The 26,353-nt window shown below is 38.1% G+C and overlaps 1 protein-coding gene across 2 annotated transcripts in view; it reads right to left on the bottom strand.

Annotated features, from left to right (window-relative positions):
• Positions 1-26,353, bottom strand: part of CDK14 (cyclin dependent kinase 14) — a 601,018-nt gene that overhangs the window by 233,972 nt on the left and 340,693 nt on the right. For both annotated transcript variants that reach the window (XM_024132226.3, XM_055084972.1), the window contains one exon: positions 12,536-12,656. In XM_024132226.3, coding sequence (XP_023987994.1) covers positions 12,536-12,656 — 121 coding nt within the window. The remainder of the gene's footprint in view (positions 1-12,535; positions 12,657-26,353) is intronic.

Below are 26,353 nucleotides of genomic sequence, written 5' to 3'. Positions count from 1 at the left end.
TGTATATATGTGTGTGTGTATGTGTGTGTGTGTGTGTGTGTGTGTGTGTGTATATATATATATATATATATATATATATATTTTTTTTTTTTTTTTTTTAAATCACATTGCAAAGCTGTATTTTTGCTTTCTGGTGCAGTTACCTGAGCCAGAAATCCAGGAATCATCTGAAACCCTTGCCCTTCCCCTATCACTCTCATTCATTCGAGTTGTCACATCCTAACTATTCCTAAATACTTCTCCATTCTGGCTTCCAACCACTTTCTCCCTCTCTCCATTTTTTCCTTTTTCTGTACCCGTTCTTAAACTCTGTCCCTCTTCCCTACCCACAAATATCAGCTGTTTCACCCCTTGGTGGGGTACTTTTGCCCACGGCCTGGCCAATGTGTCCTCAACTCTAGCTTTGTTAACTCTGAAAGATGGCTCTGACGAGTTGGGCCAACTAATAACTACTTGGTGACACCTTCCCTGACCAGCCCCCCCAACCTATCCTCAACTATCCACCAAGGATAAATTTATCACCTTCCCCTCTGAGCCACTACCGTACTGACTGACTGTATATCTGTGTTACAGCTTATTACACTGTTTTTCCTTCTGAACTTGAAGGCATGGAAGGATCTTTCTCATCTTTATAAGCCCCAGGACCTAACCTGGTACCTGGTACAAAATAGGTGTTCGATAAATATCTTTCAAATAAAAGAATGAATGAATGAATGAATGAATTATACAAACTATTCTGAGGAGTGTACACAAGAAACTGAAGTAGAGAAAGGAATTTGATTTAGAACTAATATCATCATATAAAATTAAACACTAGAAAAAATCAGTTCAGTCATTACACCAAAATATCTAAACCCTAACTTCATTTATGTCACTCTGAAGGAATTCCAATGGTCTCCATGGAAACCTCTGGTTTAGCAGTATAATTTACTCGATTGTTAAAATTTAGAGATAGAGGGACTTTAGAGACTGCCTAAGACAATGCCTTGATTTTTACATGTAAAGAAACCATATTACATGTTTAAATGTCAGCCCCAGAACCTAAAGCTGTAACTCAGAATCCTGGGCCAGTGAGCCTTCGTTATGCCATGCGGCCTCCCCAGTTAGAATGACGGGTCTTTATTTGGTCAGTCTGGTCAGATTAAAAAAGAAGAAACAGAGATGGCGAATTCGTTCTCATTCCTGGTGACACAAATGCTAACAAGGATAAAGATAATATCAAAAGAAAGCCTATAAAATTAAGGTTTGGGCAGAAAAAAAAACAATAAAACTATCCCTAAAGACTGAAGTCTATCACCATTGATAGTGTACTGAAAGAAGGATGGGTGTTTAAAGATGCTTGAAAATTGAAAACAGACTTCCATAGATAATGAAAACCCCAGAGATAAAGTCTTAAAATAACAGCCACACAGGACTTCCCTGGTGGCGCAGTGGTTAAGAATCCACCTGCCAATGCAGGGGACACGGGTTTGATCCCTAGTCCAGGAATATCCCACATGCCGCGGAGCAACTAAGCCCGTGCACCACAACTACTGAGCCTGCAAACCACAACTACTGAGCCCATGCGTTGCAATTACTGAAGCCCGTACGCTCTAGAGCCCGTGCTCCTCAACAAGAGAAGCCACCGCAATGAGAAGCCCACACACCACAATGAAGAGTAGCCCCCGCTTGCCGTAACTAGAGAAAGCTCGTGCGCAGCAACGAAGGCCCAAAGCAGCCAAAAAATAAATAAATAAATAAAAGTAACAGCCACATATTATATAGATAACTGGGTATATTCAGACTAGGAACATCCAGAAACCATTAACAATTGATACAAAAATTTAAATAGGAAAGGCCCTTACTGAGGACTACAATAAGGAAAAAAATATAAAACTCAACATATTGCATTGAATAGCCGAGAAATATTATTTCTTATACTATGGAACAACAAAGGAAGAGAGAGGTTCCATTCGATTAGTCATTTAAAATGCTACCACAGAAAGCACTTCTCCAAGGAATAACTGTAGACCAGGCAGGACAAGAAAAAACAAATTAATAAGCTTTGCACATCTTTAATTTCTGTTTATATGACAGCTGATGCAAAACAAGGAAGTCATATTATAAGATTCCTCCCTGCAAATGTATTAATCGTCCTGCAATAATGTGGGGAATTAGGAAAAAATTGTTCATGGGTAATTATCTTAAAGATCAAAGCAAATGACACATTCAAGCAATCTTTTTAGAGAAACATATCTAGCATATCACAAAGACAAATCACTGCTGAAATCATGTAAATTACTCTCCTGAAAGGAGAATTCTGAACTTCAGTTTACAGAGTGGTAAGTTGATATATTTAGTTCCAGTCATCAAATGGCATAGCTGTACTTAGATGGTCTGTGGTTAAGAATGCTGGAATGAGCACCACTAAGGTATACGACTAGATGGATGATATTTGACAGGGAAATGTTTGACAACCATCTGCTATGACAACCCTCTTAGATAACACATGGAAGACCTGAAGGCAAAAACCTTCCCACCGTAAATCCTCATGGTCCATTTTTTGGTGAAGTCTGTGGGCTTCTTGGAATATACTCAAGGACTTGCCCTGAAATGTGGCTGTATAGATTAGACATTGCATACAGACTACAATGTGAATGACGCCCCCTGGAGTTGTGTGACGCTGTAACACTAGTGGGTGCTGCTGAAGGACAGGGACCAGGTCTTTTTCACTCTTGAACCTCTGGACATTCTGTAAGGTTTTGTTAAATGAACGAATGAATGACTGGACATAATCATGTTGTGTAAGGGACATCTTAGTGGGAAGGGGGCTGGCCCTGAGACTCTAGAGTTTCTTTTTCCCTCCGTGCCACCACCAACCAGCTAGTGTGAACAGCATAACCAAGAATATTCAGATTTGGGAGGCAGGGGTATAAAATGGCCATAAAACCTAATGAAACAAAATTATGAATTGATTTCACTGGGTTGCTAAAATTCTGAGTTTCTAAATTAAACATGTTAGGATTAAAAATGACAAACAGATGAAAATTTTTATAGTTGATTATAATAAAGTTTTTCAGTTTGTTGAGTCTACATTAGGCTATGAGTATATTCTGTCTTCAGAAGCAAATATGGTGAAAGCTAGCTGTCAAGGAAGAACCACTGAATTATCAATGAGAAAGAATAGAAATGCCTTGCCAAGCTCTACAGAAAATGCAATTATGTGAACATCTCATTCTTAGAATCTACTGTCTCACATGGAAATACAGAGAAATATAAAATGCCATACCAAAGATGAACAATCCACATGTGTACAGGAAAACAGGAAGCTACTCAGATTCTGTCCTTAGTAATTACTAAGTGCCTGTCACAGACTATAATTAAGTTTTGTTTTATATTTTAATGGAATTTAAAGCAGGCTGTTTCTTGGCCACTGATAGGCTAGTTTAGTTAAGTTTGACTTTCTTTTTCAATTATTGTACTATTTTTTTTGCCCAATGACATCTTTACCAATAGGAATCTAAGGACATTCCATTTGAAGAGCAAAATTGGAAAAAAAAAAACCCCAAATATCTAAGTTTATTGATTACATAATATAGTGTCTAAAATCAAGAAGGCTACTAGTATATTTAAGTTACATTAATTCATAGAGCAGAATACCAGTAAATGAAAATGTGATTCCTAATTAAAGTACATGTTAGATAATGCAGTGTCCTGAGGAATTAAATCACAAATGTCACAATAGCACAGAGGTCCCCACTTTCGTCCTTCAATGAACAGTATGAAGTAGACACCCAAATCCCTTTACCAACAATGATGTTTATATAAGCCCCTAGCTTCTCTCCAATCACATTCCCATTCAATCATATCTTCCCTGTGCACGTAAGATAACAATCTACTTTTTCACCTTCATTGGATTAGAAACTTCATATTGACTGGAATATTTGTTGAGTTTCACTGATTGCTTTTGCTTGTTTTAATAGTAAGCTCATGTTGGATTCACACACTGCCATTGATCAGAGAACTACCTTCTGCAATCACTTCTTTCAATTCATGTAAAATTTTTATCTTTTAAAAAACTATCATTTCACATTCTATTCCTTTCCATCACTAGCTTATCAGAAAGTGCTTGGCTTTCTTTTCACATTTGTTTTCATAAATAAAGTTGTCATTACTACATTAACAGTTAAATGGTAAGGATTATAAATTTCCACAACCACACTAAGAAGCTGGCAGTCAAGATGCTCCTGCCTGCACCATGCTGTTTGATTGGCTCCCACCCATCAGGACTTGCAACTCAAATCTGTGGCCAAGCAAAGTCACAATTTTCTCTAGGACAAGAACCTTAGCAGTCAATTGTCCATAAGTAAAGCCACGAATATTAAATTACCAAGAAGAGTAGGACATTCGGTAAAATGTACACAAACTCCCCCTCCCTCCCAAAAGTGACTGAAGTGTCAGTTAAGGAATAACATTTCAAACAAGGATAAAATAGATAGATGAGGACACACAAGAAGATGAGAATTTTTTTCATAAGTTGTGGATGAAGGTGTAGCAATCTAGGCAGACCATAGGCAGCTACAACTTCTCAAGTTATAGACAGAGTATTTACCTACAACAACTTAGAAAAGGCACACGAGTTGGATACATAAGTTCTAGAAAGTGTAAAGGTGAGTCTGACAACTGGAAATAGGGAGAAGGATTGAAAGTTTGTACAAAGCAATTGACCCATAGGCCTTCTCTGACCATCTCTCACCCCAACCCACCAGCAGGACACTGAGTGTTTATCCTCTGGAGAAATTAAATCCAAAAGTCCTCAAATTGAGGATAAAAGGTGAGAGCAGAGTGAGGCACAGAGCTGAACAAAGGGAAATTAAGTAAAAAATGTGTTTAATTGGTCTGTGTATCTAATTGGCACCAACAAAAAAAGATACAATCAAAGCTCATTATCAAGCAATTTCAGAATACCAGGGATAGATATAAGAACCTAATACTTTCCAGGGAGAAAGTATGATGAGACACACAAATGATTGCAAATCTGAATGGAATCAGACTTTTCAGTAGCAATACTAGAAGCTCTAAAGAAGGTAAGCAATACATTCAAAATTCTGAGGGAAAAAAAACCCCTCATTATATACTCAACCAAAGATTATCAATCATGTGTGGGAGCAGAATAAAGACATTTGGAGAAAACTAAGAATTTGAAACTTATATTTCTAATACATTCTTTCTTAGGAAACTAAAGGAGGAAGACAAGGAATCCAGGAAACAAGGAATCTATAATCAGTAAAGGTCAGAAGGAAAATGAATCCAACCCAGAACAGACTCTGATGAATGTACTACTTACAGAGGAGTAACAGAACTAATAAGACATATAGAAACACTAAGAGGCTAGCAACAGCAGGAAGCCATTACTTGCCTTAGAACTAAAAGCCAGGAATTCCCTGGAGGTCCAGTGGATAGGACTCCACACTCTCACTGCCGAGGGCCCAGGTTCAATCCCTGGTCAGGAAACTAAGATAAGATCCCACAAGCCATGTGGCACAGCCAAAAAAACCCCCCAAAAACAAAAAAACTAAAAGCCATTATTGCCCCTAGGATCATAAAGGCCAAATGTTATGGAAATCTATTGACGGCTAGAGCCATGAAAAAGTGCTTCCACACAGAAGTTGTAGTTAGCCATTCCGAGAAATATGGGTTAAAGCAGGGAAGAAGTAGGGATGAATATTCAATCTTCACACTTTTCCATTGCCTGATTGGGAACCAGTAGCCAAGGCAGCTTGGAGGATGTATTCCCTAGGGGTCAGCCATCCAGGACATAGGGCAGGGAAGAAGAGGGTAGAGAACAGATTTGGAGGGAAACAGAGAACAACTAGCTTAGGACCTACAACAACAGAAGAGGGGGGAAACGGAAGTCCTAAGATGACAGATGTTCAGCTGTGCTAAGGCAAGAAATCAGAGAGCCGAGAGGAAAGTTTCAAGGAAAAGATTGAGGGAGGGAGATGTCAAGAAAATTAAATGGAATTGACAGATTTGCTGATGTGTTTGAGCATTTGGAAAATATTTTCCATATATAATTGACAGATCTTTTATGACTGTAAATAACAGTAGGGACAAAGACAACTAAACTAATAAAAAGCAGAGACAATCATAAAGTCCAGGAAAACCCAAAGGTTTTACAAGAAAGGATACATAATCATGAATACTACTTGATTTCACCATGAATAATATTAATATTTACATATTAATATTTCAAAATGTGATATAGATTCTATATTGGGAGAATGAATTGAAGGTGGAGTTGGGGGAAGGTTGATGGAAGAAAGTTAAATCTTTGTCTACTATACACCTACTTAGTAGCAATGTCTAAAATAGTAACTTAGAGATAGCAATATAAACAATTATTTAAGACATGTGGAGATAGATCCTGAAAGAGTTGAAAGTAGTAGTTACTTCTGAGAAATAGGATTAGAGGATGAGAAGAATGAGGCAGGAGATTACTACTTTTGTTATTACTATTGTGGGAGCTATTAGTAACTAGTTATATCTGAAATAGGATTAATTATCAAAATTTTCTGATTTGGAAACTGAAGATAAAGATAGTTAAGCGATTTGGTCAACTAAATTCACACAGGTAAGGAGTGGCAGAGCCTAATTTAGGCTTTCAATGTATTTTCTACCATAGCATGGCCTCCTTTATACAGCAAACCACTCTTAGTTACCATGATGGGAGAATCAATAGCTACATGAAAAAATACACAACTTGTAAAACATAAAAGGCACTAGTGAACATCCAATGCTCTCCAAACTCTGAGTACTAACATATATTTCCAAATTAAATGCACGTGCACGCGTGCGCACACACGTAAGATGAGAACATCCTGGGCCAAAATTTCTCTCTAATTCTCTAGACATAGACAGTATGTGAATCTCCCTAAAACCAAATACAACAGCTTCTATTTCTTTGATATATTCTATAGCACCCTTGGATTGTATACTTTAATAGAAATATAAAATATTTAGCTTGGCTGGTTGATGTTCCAAAAGCTGATAAGAACACTATTTTCAACATTTATGGTGTCATATATTTCTTAAAGAATTTCCGCATTTATCCATCTCTTGCAGCTATGAACCAGTGAGGCAGCTAAGTATACCAAGGGCTATCTTAGTATCATGAAACTTAGTCATTGTGATTGGCTATTTAAAAATTATACAAAAACCAGTTGTGGGTAACTAATTACTTTGCCAACTTTGATACAAGTGGTGGAATTTTTATTTGTTTTTAAAATATTTAGTAGTGAAAACTACATATACAATGTCTCATTTTATATGTTATGATTCAGCCAACCCATCATTAACAAGTGACCAAACATATCCATTGAAAACACACATACACTCTCTCTCACAAACACCCACTGATAAACAACATGGGATGTAATAACCATAACCACGCTAAGTTTCTGATAGGATAAGAGAACAGGTTCCCTTCAGCATTCCAAAGCCATCGCTAAATGCAGCACTGTGGCAGCCACTCCATATTGTCATAATAATCTAATATTAGAGAACTGTACTTTTGGAGACAATCTGTTATAAAGCAATGTAACAGAAGTTTTCCACAAGGAATAGTTTGTAGCCAGCACTCCTTCGGTGTGAATTAAGCACTCAAATGCATTGTCTCTTCTGACTACTAGTATTTAGCAAATTATTGCTCCAGTGCTTTATGAGTAAGATGACCACATGTCACAGTTACATCCCTGTTTTACACCTATTGTCCTAGCAGAATTACTATTAACTCTAAAAAGTATCCTGGTATGGACAATATACTCTATGGTCATCGCAATTTTAAGGGACTTCAGTAGTGGGAGTGGCTCAGAAAGTACGGCTGCCACCAGGAGCTCAGCTTTTGTCCCCCAGACACCCTTCTGACTATCCCTGTTCTTTTCTCATGTTCCATTGCATTGTCAGTGGCTACACTGGCAAGTCATTTGGATCATGTATTATTTGAGCAGCTCTCAAGAGCTCTTAAAGAGTTGTTACTTTTGAGAGTGACTAATTTGAATCCTCCTTGGTCTCATGACCTGATTAATTAGAAAATGTATCAATAATGTTGATAGATGATTTTATGTAGCCCATGAACTCAAATTCTCATTTTTAACTAGCATTCTTTTTTAAATGGACACATTCGTTTTAGCAGAAGCAGTAAATGAGTAATGGTTAGAAGTTGTGAAAATACTTGCCAGTATAGATATTGGTCTCATGAAAATGTATTCAATCCAATGATTCATGTCTTGTTTATTTCAAAAAAAAAAACTCCACCCTGAATAAAATTATATAATATAGACTATTGATGTGAGGAGAGAAAGCAGTCTGCAAGGCTGTTGTGTGAGAGGGAAAGCCATCCACTTTGTTTGAAATATGCAAAGGATCCAACATGACTCAGATCATAACCTAAATTCTCAAAGAGGTATTTTACTTATTTGTGGTTTGGAATCACTTTACTAGTAAAATAAAAAACAATTGCTTATAAATCATCTTAAGAGATTATGTAATATGTTGTGAGGAGAAAGGGCTTTGGAGTGGGTTAGCTCTGAGTTTGAATGTCAGCTCTACTTACTATGACCCTTACTCTCTTATTTAGTCTCCCTGGGTTTTCTTTTCTTTCACTGTATCATAGAACAGTAGGTAAGTAATTAAAATGCATAAGAGGACTTAGAATACAGTTTGTGTTCAGTAAAAGTATCTATTATTGTTACCATTGTTATTACTATTGTTTAAGACAATTTATGATTCTTTCTCTTAAAACACTGGTAAACAAGCCTGAGTCCTTAGGAAACTTTAATTTATTACATAAATTTCCTTGGTTCAGGAGAGATCATTAAGGATGATGGCAGAACTCTATATTGCCAGTATGTATGGTGATTAGGCTTATTTAATAAAATGCAATGCTAAATGGCCTTATAATACTCAATAAATAGGCAATTTCTTTTCTGATATATGCAAAATCAACTTTGATGCAGACATTTTTCTATATATCAAGATCGGTATGGAAATTTTTTCCTAACCACCCAGCTGCTACAATATTAAATAAATTAATTTTAATCCTAAATCAGAGATGCTATAGAGAAAAGGATGATTTAATATGCAATCTCATTACATTTGACAGGTTTATTTATAAATGATTTGCCCCACATTTTGACAAGCATAGTTAATATGTTAGTTAGCTTTGAAAAAGATGATGAAAGGGAGAGACTGACATGCTATCATTCTTTACACACCATGTTGTGGAGCACTGGAATTGACACAAGGTGGTATCACTATATATTGTGTCCCCCCAAAAGCACCGTGATGAGGTATTTATTAGCTACAGATTAACTTAGTCACTATGCTAAAAATTAATCCCTTAAAATAATCCCAAGTGACCTTCTGCTCTAGAAAACAAATGCCATTCTAAACATATTTATGAGCTTCTATAAAGGAATATAAGGCTTATTAAGAGCAATGACCTCGACAGCTAGAGCAGAACTCCTTGACAAGGGAGGAACTACACAGATAAGCTCCTTTTCACATTTGCACTTCTCTTAATGTGGTTTTCAGTACTTGGTAAGCCTTTTTGGTTTAGAAGCTTAAAGATGATTTCCTATGCCTTGACTTTCAAAGAGTTATAAAATCCAAGAATTAAGGGAAGCTATACACGAGACAAAGTCCAATTTGATTCCTCTGCTTAAACCCTCCTTCACGGAGGCAGACAAAGGTGTCAAAAACCATCTTTCTGATGAGCTCTCAAATCGCACACTATATTCATACATCACCACCGTGCTGGAGACCTAGAGCAGTAAATCATAACAGGAAGAGCTCTGACTTCCATCACTTGCTGCCAATGTTAATGAATAAGTGTTTTCATTAATATTTTTATTGCCCGAAGCTATTTAAACAGAAAACTGGAAATTCTAACACTGTGTAGGGATCGTTAGTTTTTAGTTACTACCCTACTGCCCCAGGATGGTAAATGAACTGTAAAAATAGCCTGAAACCACTGCCACCTGCCTCCCTGCTATTGTCTATGGGTTAATATTTGCACTTCTCTTTGGTGCAGCTGAGCCATGACTCAATTATAGTCCCATTTCTAGATCTCTGAATACCCAGCATCAAGGTCACTAATTATGCAAAAATCACTGCCCTGTGAACTTTTCTCTAACTGGAAAAATACATACGTTTTACCTGACTTATAGGAAAATAACAAAATGGCTTTTAGAAAATGGCTTGGAATGAAATCAGATTCAGAGTGACAGGCATAGCATAGACATAACTCAGATTTTAAGGCTTAGAAATGAAGAGCCAATAAGCATGGGAAACTGCTCCAACATAACACATTTAGTATTTGCTTTTGGCAATGAATAATCTTGGCATGCAGACAAAAGGGCATTTGGGATCTATTATTTTATATCAGTTTTCCTCCCTTCCACTTAAATAACCATCTTCTTCTTATGCTTCATTATGTCTCTGCTTAAAGCAAATTGGCAGAAAGCAACCAAGCCTTCTTCCTTAAGAGAATGGACACAAACAGGCACATACATGTCACAGAAAAGTTGGGGAGCAGGGCGAGTGGAGAGGCACAGACTGGAAGTCAAACACTATATATCACAAACAGACATATTAGCAAGTCCCAATCCATGTGGTTCTCTGTACTTTAAAGAGCACTTTCAAAGGTTTGGGAAAAATTAGCCACTAGTGTATAAAAAATAGCTTCTCCTCATTCTGAGGGTAGAGTCTTAACTGCACTGCCAAGCAACTAAGACAAAACTGGCTCCAAGCCACAAATATTTCCAAACTATGTTCTATTAGCAGAGTCCTTAACTGACCTCACTGAAAAACAATCTAGAATTTCCATTCTCAAAAAGTAGAGAAAAACACTCTATAACTCATACAGATCTATACCACATAAAAATAAATACATCCACGTGTACACAAAATGTTGCATATATTTTCACTGGCTTTACAGATGCCCAAATCCCATTCCTAAGGGGTTGTTGGAATCTAAATTAAGTAAATCTACGCTGTACCTTACATCACAAGGAACTTGATTATTTTCTTTCCATAAAATGTTTGGATCAGGGCTTCCCTGGTGGCACAGTGGTTAAGAATCCGCCTGCAAATGCAGGCGACATGGGTTCAAGCCCTGGTCTGAGAAGATCCCACATGCCACGGAGCAACTAAGCCCGTGCACCACAACTACTGAGCCTGTGCTCTAGAGCCCGTGAGTCACAACTACTGAGCCCACGTGCCACAGCTACTGAAGCCTGCACGCCTAGAGCCTGTGCTCTGCAACAAGAGAAGCCACCGCAATGAGAAGCCTGCGCACCACAACGAAGAGTAGCTCCCACTCGCTGCAGCTAGAGAAAGCCTGCACGCAGCAACGAAGACCCAACGCAGACAAAAAGAAAGGAAGGAGGGAGGGAGGGAGGAAGGAAGGAAGGAAGGAAGGAAGGAAGGAAGGAAGGAAGGAAGGAAGGAAGGAAGGATGGAAGGATGGATGGAAGGAAGAAAGAAAGTTTGGATAAAAAATATCAGGGAAGAAACCGAGCCTCATCACAGCCTAATTTACTAAAAGTCAAGATTATTTAGGGTAGAGCAGTGAAGTAAGTACAGGGCAAGAGATAAATGACACATGCTGAAGCTTTATTGAGGTCATAAACATTATGTGAACATGTAGCTGAATTCTGTATGTAGGGTATCATCATTCATGGAAGATGATTCATGCTATCAAATAGCCATCCATGTGCTATGTGAACTGTTTTACTCTGAACACAACTGTGAGTGTAGAAAAGGGATTTTTCTATTAATAAATGACATTTTCAACATTCACTATTAAGCCTTTCTGATTGCTAAAAAGAAGGTTATTCCCTTATTTGATTTAGATCACACTAGACTGGAAACTCATCATAGTTTATCATTAATAATAATTACACATTAAACCTTGCCAGTCTTTGGGCCTCCTATAATAGATTTTTAAGTTTTGCTAAACCACTGTGTAAAACTGGGACTCTATTGAAATTAAACTTACTCTGATATTTTTAAAATGAAATCATTTTATTTCATTTTGGATAATTGGTACCAACAGTTTTCAGGGGTATACTGTACCAAATTTAGTACCTTATAGTCACAGCAAAATTTTCAGACCACTTATCTGATTTCTGTTGTGAATTTAAACATGCTCCTACAACTTCCAACCCATACTGCTGTTTGGAGATATATACTTCCTTGTTATAAAATAAATCTACAAATTAAGACCCTTAGGGAGAAAAATCACCAAACTGACAGTTAGAAAAATGTCTCTGCCCCTGTCCATCAAGAACCATTAGCAGACACCATCTGTAAGGGAGTCCCTGATTAGGGAACATTCCCAATTATGTTTTCAAAAGCTCCAGTGGTATTGCCACACACAGGCCAACACTCCAGCACCATTAATCTTCATTCAGACTGTTAAGATGTTTGTCTAGGCTTGACCCAGACCAAGCACTATAGATAAATTAGCTAGAGTAAAGCTTCCATTTCTCACCACATGTCAAGGCAGGTGGAATATTCTGTCGAGCCCAGGAGGACATCTGGAGGTCTGTACCACAAGGTAACCACTTCATTGGAGTATGTGTGGCTAGGGACGGATTTTGCTCTTGCAAGACCTGTGGGTTACATGAAACATAAGGAAATTTAATAGGCATTAATAAAACAAGGGAATTTAAATTTGAATGTTCACAGTTTTAAAAGGTCAAATGTGATATTATAATACAGAATCACAAATGCAATGTCAAGGTTACTAGAAAGGTTGGGGAAAGCATATTGTGGTCTACCTGTTTCAAATACATGCTAATAACCAATAAATCATTTATATTTCCTAATATAGCACCAAGAATCTAAAAAATAAAATATCCCAGGAGAGTAAACAAACAATTCATAAACTATTTGATACTATGCAGAAGCTTAGAAATCTCCTGGACTTTCCAAAGAATGTCTCATGTTCTGAGAGTTACAAATAAGTGTGATAAGGAAAAGTCCCAAGGTCAAATACCTTAGAGAAAAGATGGTTTAAAAAGTAAAACAGGTTTCCATACTGTGAGACTTCTCAGTGCCCTTAATTATTCTAATGTGTACGGTGAATCTGAAAGACGAGAATATGACTCTTTTCTCAAAGGGTTTTTCCAAAACTTCTTTTGGTTTCAGGGTTCTATCAAACACTCACTAAGAAATGCTTATTCAGGAGGTTCATTTGAAAACCACATAAATAAATAATTATAAAGGAACAGTTAAATAAATCTGGTATGTGGAAATGATGAGATACCATATAATAAATTAAATTGTTTTCTAAGAATGTTTAAAAATTGGGAAAGTGGTCACAATAAAATTTTAAGTGATAAATTACACGCAGTTTGACCTCACAACCATAAATATTTATGCACTGAAAAAAGACTGGTGGAAAATATATTTGAATAACCTTAGTGGTTAGTTCTGGAATACAAGATTATCTGGTTTTTTAATGTAATAAGTTTTTCTGAGTTTTTTCCAAGTTTTCTACAATTAATACATAATTCCTTTAAAAAACACAAAATCTATATATGTTATTTTTTTGAGAAAAAAATCTGTGATAGCTTTCTATCTGGGTATGTTCATTAATGACAAGTGTAAAGTATTATTTATCACTGTAATGCTCAAAGCGAATAACCATTTTTACAGTGAACCTACCATAACATATTTATTTTAATGTTTTGATTATTTAAATTTTTATGTAGTACTTAGGAACATAACTTTTCTCAGTTTATTAAACACTTGGTGTTCCCTTTACTGTATTATATGTAAATGTTAAAATTAATAGAGCATCTGGTGAGAAGATGAATTTCTAATTAGTTCAGCTATGGTTACAATAACTCAATTTTTCCTACCATGCAGTTTTCATAACAACACAATGGCATATTATAAATTGACTGTTTTTAAGTATTCCATATTAAAATGTACAGATTATACACACACAAACATACCTACACATGTATTGTCCTTAACTTTTCTGCACATGAATAGAGTAACTATTTCTGATAACAGATTTCCATAATAACCTCTACTCCTTTTCTCTGCAAGGTTTTATCCTACCTCAAAGCAGGCAAAACTGAACAACAGATAAAACAGTCAGGGTGGTAAAGTGTTTCCAGAGTTTAGTAATCCCATCAAAAAGTTTAGTTCCTCAAATGAGCATGTTTCTATACAGACTAAAAAGCTAATAAGCACAAGTCCTGAAGTAGGTTCTGACTTGTTCCATATGCTGTTGTCAAGGCAAATGGGAAGCCAAAAACATTCAGGCTGGATTCCCTTGGTTTTGCCAAGTCCCTGTTGACAGAAAGCTAGGCCAGAGGGATAGGAGAATTTAAGAATCTGAGATTTTCTTTGACAGCTCAGAAGACCAGACTGGTTATAGAAAATTGTGATACCCCCAGTTTTAAAGGGAGAACCAGACCTCAAAATTACCTAGAAATAGTATAAATCTAAATAATGATATGTGACTTCAGGTCAGTTATGCCCACTCTGAATATAAGTTTGTAAAACTGATTAAATATTTCTGAAAAATATAAATAGAAAAAGCTCTTCATCTACATTATTTTTCTCCATCTCATGTTTTAGTCAAGGACTGCCCAAACTCCATTCACATGGGTCACACAACTTCCCAAATCAACAATGAAAATGAATTTTCAATATCTAACTCTTCAATGTGTTTAGACAGTTTCTTAAAGTGGTTTGCATGTAAATGTGTCATCTTGAAGCATGTTATTATATTTTTAAGATACATTCTTCTGTATCACTTGAGAAAAACTCTTTCACATCTCACTTTAATAGAGTCAATTAAAACATATTCTTGTAGACAGTGTCCTGTATATTGTTAAACAAAAGGTTTTTACCCTAAAAATATTTCTGTTCAGTTAAAAAGATAAATAAATCCCAAAACTTTTCAGGGAGGGAGCACATTATTAAAACAATGACACAAAAGAAAAAAAAAGTACACCTTGAAGTAGAAATATACAACTGCATTTTAAAATAAATACATTTAGTAAAGATATTGCTATGTATTTATACAGTTCATGCATCAAAACACGCTTACTATGCAAAATTTATTAAACTGCATCCTCTGGGCTGAAAGAAAACTGTAGGACAGGATTAATTAGCACAGCATGTGTGAAAGCTTTCTTTCTCTGTTCCTTGTCAGTTGCTATGGTTACACTACAGGAAGAGAGCTACAATACCTTCTAAAAAGGATGAAGTTCATGGGTTATTATCAAAACTTCTTATATTAATGTTCAGCTTGAATTAAGAGTCAAAAAGCAAAGTGAAATGCTAACTAGATGAGTATAGGTTATTTCTACACTGCTGCTTTGGCTGAGTGTGTACATATGAAAGGGTGCATGTTCCTTAGGGCACCTAAAATGGCTTGCCTAACGATTCAGAGTATCCAACTTGAAGATGTTACCACTTCTAACTAAGGAAAGACCCTAAAAGCGGAGTAAAAAATCCTATCATTCAAGCCCTCTTGGCAATTATTCAAAGTTGGACAACCTTGATTTCTAGCTAGCATAGTAGAATCTTAGATTTCTGGAAGAGTTAAGAAGCTTTACAGGTAAGCTCTTACCCAAGGAAAGAATTCCTTTTCATATCTCTATAAGATGGTCTAACTTCTGCTGCCACCCTGAGCCTGGTTCTATCCTCTGGCAGGGACACAAAGTAAATCATGTGACAGTTCTTCCAACATTTGCCTTCAGAAGACCAGCCCTTCTGCGCCAATCAATGGAGATTCTTCAGACCTTATCTTAAAAGTTCTCTCAGCTGCAATGGATACAGTTGACCACTCCCATTCTTTTAAATTTACTCCCTTGACTTCTCAGTTATGGAAGAGATAATAGGAGTGACTTGGTCTGCTTTTGGAATCTTCCTCTATCTGCCCCATAACTGCTGGACTTGTCTAGAGTTATATATTTAAATCAGTGTTTTCTAAATGTATACACTCTGTGGGTAACTGTGGCTAATGCTATGTTTTAACTGTCATCTCTAGGTGACTTCTCTTAAGATTTAACTCCAGCTCATACTTGTCTGTGGGCTTCAGATCTGGGTCTTCCCAATTCCTCACTAGACATAGGGATGAGGATGTCCTACAGGCACTAACCACAAGTTACAACCACTAACCACTGGACCCCAACCACAAGTCTCTATGGCCAATTGCATCGTTAATACAGGGAATATGCTGTGAGTCCAGGGTCAAATGCAATTTACTAGTAAACTGTTTTAGGTTCCCCAAACAGTAAAAGTTCTTTTAGCTGTACACTCATGTTCATTAGATTTCTATTCTATGCACATCTAATTATTCTTTCAAATTCTAATGCATCCTTTTGCAGGTAGTAACATCGGTTGGAGACTTGAGTTATTCCTCTGACTCCATGGAGAAAATTGCTAAAACTAGCACTGGCGTTCAAGAATACTAATTCCCATGTCTGTGCTTTGACTAAGGAATTGAGGAAGAACTGGCAACACTGACTTGTTTCTTTTGAATTAAGTGGAATAATGGCAAAAGGTAGATGGACTTGCGAAAGCCAACTAAAATACAATATAAAGGAATATCTCTCACCACTTCAGTCTTTCCAGAGGATGTGCCACTGTTCTGTGCTTGTCAGTGGTTTTGTATTTAATATTACAGCAACTCCCACACGTCTCTCTCACCTTACCTCATTCCCCAAACTGAATGATCAGAAAAAGTGTCTTGCTCTTAATCGCAAAATCAATATTTCTAGGAAAGGGGCTCCTTTCTTCACAACTTGATTCCACACAGACATGACATACTTGGGTAACAGTTTACCATTAGGCTGTCAGGCTGAAAAGGGGAAGACTTCTCTATTCCGTGAGCTAGTCCACAGAGTAAGGGCAGAGGAAGGCTTTTATATTTCTTTCCCATTCCGCAGTCCTGAGAAATGGCCTGGAATTTGTTCTAAATAGACATTTTTAATGGTGTCCTCTCCCTCCTAGAGGGTTTACATTAAGTATCAGATGATGTGCTAAAGCTATTTTTAAAAATTCATTATTGCTGTTCTTACAGTGTATCAATAAACAATCATCAATCAAAACAAAACAAAAAAGCATTTTCTTCTGGTGTTGTCCAGAGTTTTGGCTTTAACCTTTTGCCTCTGCTCTTGACAAGTTTTCCTGGAGGATCTGATTTACTCCCATGTGTTCAGTTACTATCTGTCTGCTGAAGATCCCGAATATGTATCTCTACCATCAATCTTCCCCTAAAACTTTAGATTTCTAAATAAAAAATGTCAACTTAGATCCTCCATATGTATCTGTAAGATTTTTATTGTCCCCAATTCTCCAACCGTTACTACCCTCTCCAGTGTTCTATAACTCACCACTAAACATCACCATCCATCCATTCACCAAAGCCGGAAGTCTTGTTTCGCTATAGGCTCCTTTTGAAACAGGAGGGAAGGGGGCAGGGCACAACCTTCAAAAGAATGACATAGCCCGAGGACACGACATAAACTGATTAGAACCAAGTAGGTCCAAAATGGCGAACGTGTCGACTTCCACTAGACCTTGAGCCTCAGTATACGCTGACTGTAACACATCAGCAAGCTAAATGACACACCCACAGGTGCCATGACAGTTCCAAGGCTGACTCTCAAAGTCAAAGAGTGGGTAGTGGCCCAGTTCCTGGAAATTCCCACCCCTTCCCCCAAATAGCTGGAATACTCCCCCCACTCATTAGCCTATGAAATTACCCACCCCAATAAAAACTGACAACCCCATACCCTGGGCCGCTCTCCCCTTCTGAGATGGACCATACTCTGTCTGTGGGGTGTGTTTCTCTCTAAATAAATCTACTTCCTACCTATCGACTTTGTCTCTCACTGACTTCTCTCTGCGATGAGAGATCAAGAACCTGAACTTCATTAAGTCCTGAGACCAGGTGTGTGATCTCAGTTGAAAGAGCATGGGTTCAAGTCTCAACCTGAGTTGCACAGTTTCACTTTCGCTTAAAAAATTAAAAAATTCAATAGATTTTACTTTATAATTGCTCTCTTTTCTTCCTTCTCCTTAGGTCCTCGTCATCATCTCTTGCTAGAGTATTACACTAGCCTCAGGTCTGCCCACGGCAAATAGTTATCAATTTCGAAAAACATCCTAGACAATAAATGACCTACATTTATTGAGATTCATTTTATTGAAAATTAAAGTTTAATTGGAACACTCTTCAATGTGAATAATAAAAGACTTGAATGCCCAATCTTCCCCTATAAGCATCCTCCAAACCTCTTGCCCCATATTTGCCATAAGAGAAAGCAGGAAATGTGAGCATTTTAGGGACAGGCCTATGTTTTTTATACACTTAATATCACATGGTGTTTCTTAAAGTGGAAAAAAAGTTTTGAGATAACAATTATAATCTCCTTTTCTTTCCTTAAATGAAACATCTTTGTGTTTTTTTTTCTGTCCAGATTTCTACTTTAACAGAAGCTACTCTTTACAGGATACAAAAATCCCTTTAAAATGTTATGACTGGCATTTGTCAGAATCTTTAAACTGAATAAGAGTAATCTCTCAAAACAAACTCTAATTAAAATGAAATTAAGTCCAGAAGACATTAAAACATGTTAAGGCAATATTTTATTTTGTTCTAATCTTACATTTTTATATAAACATATATATGCTCTGACCTTTGAATTTTTTAAGTTAATAAATTATGCCTAACTTCTGTCTATTCTCAAGGGCACTTTTTTTATATCTTTCATTTGAAATAACAGAAATGATCATAATATTTTAATAAAGACATTCTAAACAAGAAAGGAAATTTTCAAAGAATTAAATGTTTTATATAGGAAGACTTTATTTTCTATTTTGCATAGAATATAAAAACAATATATTCCTCTGGGAAATACTGCTTTACATGAAATTAATAGGAGTGGTGGTAAGACCAATTAGTCAGAGTTCTTTGGCTGACTACCACACAAGAAACATGCTTTTGCTACCAAGAACAGTAGTCTGCATATTGGAAGACTTGTGATAAGAAAAAAACGAAATGCCTGACAGTCGTTCTGACACTAACGAGTTAGTTGTGTCTGCTTGATTAAGTCGCTTAAGCTCTCTTGCTTATGTTATGTGTAAAATACGGGGGCTGAGATCAGAGTCATCAAACTATGGCCTATAAACTGGCTACCTGTCTTTGTAAATAAATTTTGCTGGAACACAGCTACGTCTGTTCTTTCACGTATTGTCTATGGCTGCTCTTGTGCTCAACAGCAGAGTTGAGTAGTACAACATGTAAAGCTACAAAATTTCGTATCTGGCCTTTAAGAAAAAGTTTGTTGACCCATGGGTCAGACTAAGGAAACTTTAAAGTCCATCTAGGTACTAAAACTCAGTGATCCTAAGAAAATATTACTAAGAACCTTGTTCATTAAATGTATGAAGATCATATATGCTCAAGTTCTTAAAAAGCCTTTTTAAGTAAATAATTCCACCTCACTGATCCTATCACATCACATCTGCATCAGCAGAAAAATGCAAAATCATTTTCAAGAGCGTATACATGAATGTATCATCATTTTCACAGTTCACTGGTTTACATTTAATTTTCTAGTTTCTGCTTCTCAGTTAATGAAACTCATAGTTATTATTCCTATGCTAGATGACAACACAATATAGAAAATGAATTTCATAACCTGACTAAATTGGCAATTTTGATGAATTTCCATATCCATGATGATTTGTTTCCAGTTTTTAAAAATTAAAGGTAAAACATACTAAATTCATCATAAGAATCTAAGTTTTAAATCAAGACATAATACTCAGAACTTTTAGGCCATTTGCTTATAAATATGTATTTATATACCAAAAATATTATGAGCATGCATTTGTATATGTTAAAGAGAGATTATTTATTGAACAACTGTAACTATAATTAGGTCAAATAAAGTAAGAATAATTACGATTTTATGCCAGAGGTATGCTTTGTGCGTAATATGAAAAAAGCCAATGTATAAAGATGAAATTATCATACATACGTAACATTCGAAATAAAAACCTACGCTCATTAATTTTTTTAGCTTTGAAGAAAAATAATAAATCAGAGTGAGTGTTCCTCTTGGAGACTTTATGAGAAAATCATTCCCATTTCCTTCCTAAACCACCTAAAATTTTGTAAAAAGGAGGGGGACAATACCCTTACCTAGTCTTACCATAGGTAATATAAAAATATGAGAATCTGTGGATAATATGCTAGTGATTACAATACAGAAGCAAACTTGATGAGAAATTCTTGAGCAGTTACAATCTGCTGGGTATTCTAAGGGTTTTAAAGGTGTGATGTCATTTAATCATTGCAATAACCCAGAAGGTAATATAATTATTAGTATCCCAATTATACAGACAGGAAACTAATTTACCCCTTGGTCTACAGCAATAAGTGGCTATGCCCGGATGTGAATGCAGGCAGTGTCACCGCCTCCCCAGAAAGACTGAGCATCTGGGAACAAACATGCTCCTGGGCTCCAGCTGGGCAGTGGCATAGACTGAGTGGGTCCAAGGCCCAGAACGGTGACAGGTCAGTCTTGTGAGAGAGGGAGAGGGATGGAATGAGGACAGGGAGGCAGGGGACATAGGAAAGAGAAGTGAGGAGAAAACACAGCTGGTTTTACTGAAAGCAGGTTCCAAAAGAATAAGTAAACTAAAGAGAAAATGACTGATGCTGTCTAGAGGGCCTCATAGAACAATCAGACAAAGAGCCCTCAAAGAAAAGAGAAGTTTGATAAGAGAAATGCTCAGGAACCTTCAAATTAGGGTTTGGTTGCTTAAAGAAGAACAGTTCTTATCAGCTGCTTTGTTTGTCTGTTTTAAAGTGGAAGTTGGCAGAAAGCAGTAGCCCCAGAAACGGAGTAGTTAGCCTACTAGTAGGCTAACTACCTACTACCTAACTACCTACTAGTAGTTAGGCTGCGGTAACTTGGAGAGTAACCGCTAGGAATTTGATTGTTATTTCTTGGGGGGGGGATGCTCTTTATCTACAGGACCCCAAAGGCTCATTGTTTTTTTCCAGAAACCTCAAACTTGGGTGTGGTTAAAGCTAATCTGAAGGATAGGTACAATAGTAACACCTAAAGAAAAAGCTCTTCTGAGCTCTTACTGAAGCGAATTTTAAAAATATTCCATGAGATGAAAATAGGCAACTATGCTCAAACTTGAACTAAGAGGTTTTTATGTTTTTATAAGGGTAAATCCAACTAAATCAGTTCCAATTAATGAGGGAATCATTGAGCCAATTCAAGGGGAAAAAAAGGTTTAGGTCATGCTAAGTCATTATGATATTTTTTTAAATTTTATGGTTGTTGCCCAATTTTTGTGAATTATTTTCTCCCATGCTTTTACTTTTTTTTCTTTTCTCTTTTCATACTATTTGAACAGAGGTCAAGTTATAGTCTGGGGTCTCAACACTGTACTCAGTACAGGACTTCAGACATTATAATGAGAAGAAAATGTCTACTAAAAGACATGAACATTATTTTGATGATTTTTAAACTTTATTTGGATGATTTTAAAACATGTTTTATGACAGCTGGTGACAATCTTGATTGTCCTGATACTGGAGTTGGGCATTACTAATATATAAATAAACTTCAAATCTCCAAAAGGAGGTATATTGAGCATTTGGGGAATATTTTCAAAGATACATTAATTCCATGAAATAAACATATATCACAATCACTGCAGAGATGAGTCATATAGCTTTTGTGCTGGAAAGAATCTAAGACAGTCTGTCTTCTATATTATCTTTTTTTTTTTTTTTTTTTTTTGCGGTACACGGGCCTCTCACTGCTGTGGCCTCTCCTGTTGCGGAGCACAGGCTCCGGACGCGCAGGCTCAGTGGGCATGGCTCACGGGCCCAGCCGCTCCGCGGCATGTGGGATCTTCCCAGACCGGGGCACGAACCCGTGTCCCCTGCATCGGCAGGCGGACTCTCAACCACTGCGCCACCAGGGAAGCCCTATATTATCTTTTTTTATAAGGAAGTTGAGGTCCACAGTTGTATCCATTCTGCCTCTACTGTTTTAAATCCATTCCCTTCTTTTTGTGCTCATTGCACTGTCATTTTAGGCCTTCATACTTATTCTTCTGGGTCTTGAATCTTAGAAAGAGCTCCTCACGGGTTTCCCAGCTGCCACGTTTGCCCTTCCTATTCCTTTTCCATAGTCTGAGGAAGAGACAGTTCCCTGTAGTGTGTAAGAGCTTCCTCTGTGCGCTCACGTGGGACCACCACTTACAAGCTGCCTGATTTGGGGCAAGTGATTAACCTAGCTGACTTTTAGTTGCTACATGTGTGAAATGCATGTGGTAACTTTGCTGGATATTCTCTATTTGCCTCTCCTGATGCATTCTTGACTCTTCCTCCTTCCTGTTCTCTGCTGACCTTAATGAGCTTGTAATTACAGAGCTGTTGGTGCCCTGGCCTCAAGTGCAGTTTGGCCATTGGGAGGCACAAGGACCAAAAATCAGAGGGAAGGAAAAAAGTGAGGTTGGTGTATTTTTTTACCCTTGGCTCCTTCCCAGCTGGACAGGAAAATGGCTGTGGCTAAGTACTCCCTTGGAAGGCTACCACTCTTTCTTTTTTTTTTTTGGCCACTCTGTGCAGCAAGTGGGTGGGATCTTAGTTCCCTGACCAAGGATGGAACCCGCACCCCCTGCAGTGGGAACGCCGAGTCTTAGCCACTGGACCGCCAGGGAAGTCCCGGAAGGCTACCACTCTTGCTCAGTGGGTTCCAGAATCTATTTCTCTCGGAATCCTGCAGAGCAGAATGGTAAAGGCTCCCCACTACTGCTAGCCTGGAGGGGTTTTACATCTTTAAACCTGCCCACAGTTTCATAAATAGTCCCTTCATCCAACTCTCCTCAATCACCCTGTTTGAGTTGCCCTTTGTTTTCTTCTAGGATCCCTGATACAATGACCACACCTGACTCCTAGGGCATTAGTGTGATTAAATGAGAAATGCATGGAAAGTGATGAATAGTGCACTTGGCCTATAATAACATAGTACATATTGGCTATTATCATTAACTAAAACACCATCTGATCAGGTCACTCCTCTGCTAAAGAGCTTAATGGATCCTCTTGGCTTTATTCTGAAAGTCCAAACTCTGAGAAATAACTTCCCCTGCTATTATTACTCCAGCCTTTTTTCTTCCCCTTCCTTTCTATGTTCTGTTATAGAACAGAACATAGGCAACTGTTACCTGCCTATCAAATTACCTGTAATTATCTGATTTCATGTCAGTTTCTTTGCACAACATAGTCTCATTCCTTGGAATGCCTTACTCAGCTGATGGATTCCTACATGTCCTTCACACCTATACTCTGGCCAAGTCCTCCAGAAGCTTCCCTGACTTGCCCTCCCTCCCTGGTCCAGGCAGTGAGCCTTTCTCTGTTCTCTGAATGACAGCAGCCCTGAGCGTGCATGGACATCCCAAGTCATTCATTTACATATCAGCCCCCCTGCCCCCCGGCCCCGGCCCCAGACAAGACTGCAGTTTCCCTGAAAGAGGACCATGCGTCATTCACCTTGGTAGCTCCAGCTCCTGGCAGGGCATCAGCCCACAGTGAGTCTATTGTTGGACTGACATAGAGAGAGAGAACAGCACCTATCATGAACCCCTGAGACGGTGTTCCCATAGTAGGTGGCACATGTTTGTCATCCTGGCCAACAGGGTGAATAACCAAACCCACCTCATCCAGAGCACCTCTACTTTTACCTGTGTTACAGCTTGGGACTTTGTGTCAGATTTCAGTAGAAAAATCTGTTCCTGGGTTTAAAAATTTTAAAAACCTAATGCAAGTAAGAATAAATTACCTAAAAGCTCATGATTTTTTTTTTTTTTTTTTTTTTGGCCACAGCATGTGGGATCCTAGTTCTCCAACCAGGGATCAAACCCGTGCCCCCTGCAGTGGAAGTGTGGAGTCTTAACCACTGTACCGCCAGGGAAGTCCCCTGATTCTTTTTTTTTTTTTGGTGAGAAGTAAACCCAATATATATATATAATGCTTTTATCTCTTTATGATGTTCATAAATATGTTAAATAAAAATATATCATACCATAAGGCTATTAATACACAAGCTACTGGTTCTTAATATAAGTGATGAACTTATTTTCCTAACAAACTCCATGATGTCTCAAACTTTATCTAATGTGATATTTAAAATTTAGATGGGGATTTCCCTGGTGGTCCAGTGGTAAAGAATCCGCCTTACAATGCAGGGAACACTGGTTCAATCCCTGGTCAGGGAATTAAGATCCCACATGCCGCAGGGCAACTAAGCCCGTGTGCCACAACTACTGAGCTTGTGCGTCTCAATTAGAGCCCGCGTGCTGCAAACTACAGAGCCCATGCCCCCTGAAGCCTGCGCACCACAGCCAGAGGAGAGAAAACCCGCATGCCACAAGTAGAGAGAAGCCCACGCACCATAACGAAGAGCCCACATGCCTCAACGAAGATCCCGCGTGCCTCCACTAAGACCCAACGCAGCCCAAAATAAATAAAATAATAAATAAATCTTAAAAAAAATTTAGATGAATGAAACCTCAAGAATTAATCAATCTCTCCTCCAAATTTTTATATCACATCTCATTCTCTATTAAGCTCATTTGGCAGTAAGTACATAAAACTGTTTTATTCATCTGTTTATCTCTGTTTATCTCTCCATCTATGTTATAAGCTCCCTATGAGCAATGATCATCTCTTATGATTGTCTCATTTTTTAACATCACATCCCACCCCTTCTGCATCCCAATATAACAGAGTCTTTTATAAAATGTAGGACTTAGACAAGACTGTCTAAAGCACATTCAGACAGGAGATCAATTTGCCTCTACTTACTGGAATCCCTGCCTATGAACTGAAGTGCTTTTATGTGTGAAACCAGCTTAGATCCCAACTACAACAATAGCAGGCGTCTCTTATTCTGCATGGCACCTTAGCTGCCTCTCAAAGAGCTAACTGAAGCATAGAAAGAGGTGTGCCCAGACCTGAGAGCTTCTTAAAAAAAACCTTGATGAGCAGAAGTTACAAACACACTCATTTCAAAGCTTCCAGCTGTTTAGTTTTACTGATAGAAGAGACCTGAATTTACCTTAGCTGCTGACTGTTCCTTTATTCTAAGAAAAGCAACTTAATGGCAATTTCTGTTATATAAATGGAAAGCAAGTCCCTACCCACTGTTCTGGGGCAGGCTGTGAAATTAACTTGCATCTGGATGCTTCAAACAGACCAAAGGGTTGAATGTAAACTGGGTGCCTGCTCTGGCAGAGCTAATAGGTTTCTGAGGCTCTGCAGTTTATTTGAGGGAGACGTTTGCTGCCTCAAGGAACACAAAGACAACGCGCCAATGCCTCTCCCAGTTCTTGATCAGAGGTTTTCAGGAACCCAAAGGACTGAAGAAAGGGTAGGTGGTGAGAGCTGTTCTTCACCCTACACAGCACAGGACCAATTAAGCCCAACTTAATAACATTTAAGCCTAAATCCTACCGAGATTACTGATATTGGACTGTTGGTTGTGTTTTGGTGTAAATATTAAGGGCTATGATTGTTTATTGGGGCTGCAGGTCAGAGCACCCAGTCCTGTGGCTAGGGGATGCAAGGGGGACCCCAAGATCTGAAATTAGACCTCTCAGGAGACTTAGATTCTCACAAGGAGGGAAATCCCTCTTTCTGAAGCCTTAGGGCCTGAATTCCAGGTAGCATCACTGGGGTACACTCACTTGGGGGAGAGGAAAGCCAGTCCTAGGCAGAGAGAAGGATGAGCAAGAGCCAAACTCTCCAATGCTAAGCAGGGGTCTCTAGGTTCTGAGCCAACCACTTTGAACAGAAGTGAGTAGTACCACTACCTTGCCCTTCCCCAAATTCTCCATTTTCATAATTTTTGTTGGAAATGATACCCTGATGGTGGCTGCATTGTAGCAGTCTAAGGGAAGGACCTGTTTTGACCTTGAGCAGATGGCAAAGGAGGCCAGAATGGCTGTGGCAGTGCCAGTCACCAGGGAGGAGCCAGCTGTGCCAGAGGCCATCGTAAGAGGCACTTTTACATGGTGGCATTGAGAGGAAAAGCAGAGGGCAGGAACATGAGGCACCGGTTTCTGACACGACAGGACAAGACCTGGAGGGCATAGGCAAATAACCAGAGCCCACAGTGAGGAGCCCTGATGACCTGTGGGCATCCCTGCAAAGCGAGCAAGCCATCAAAAAATCTTGGTGAAGTACTACACACAGAAGGCACAGCAAGTGCCCGCATTCTGAGGCAGGAGGGGGCCT

Source organism: Physeter macrocephalus, chromosome 5 (genome assembly GCF_002837175.3).
Source record: "Physeter macrocephalus isolate SW-GA chromosome 5, ASM283717v5, whole genome shotgun sequence".
Classification (NCBI taxonomy): Eukaryota; Metazoa; Chordata; class Mammalia; order Artiodactyla; family Physeteridae; genus Physeter; species Physeter macrocephalus.
Note: the sequence above shows the minus strand (reverse complement) of the source record. Positions and strands in the feature narration are given on the sequence as shown.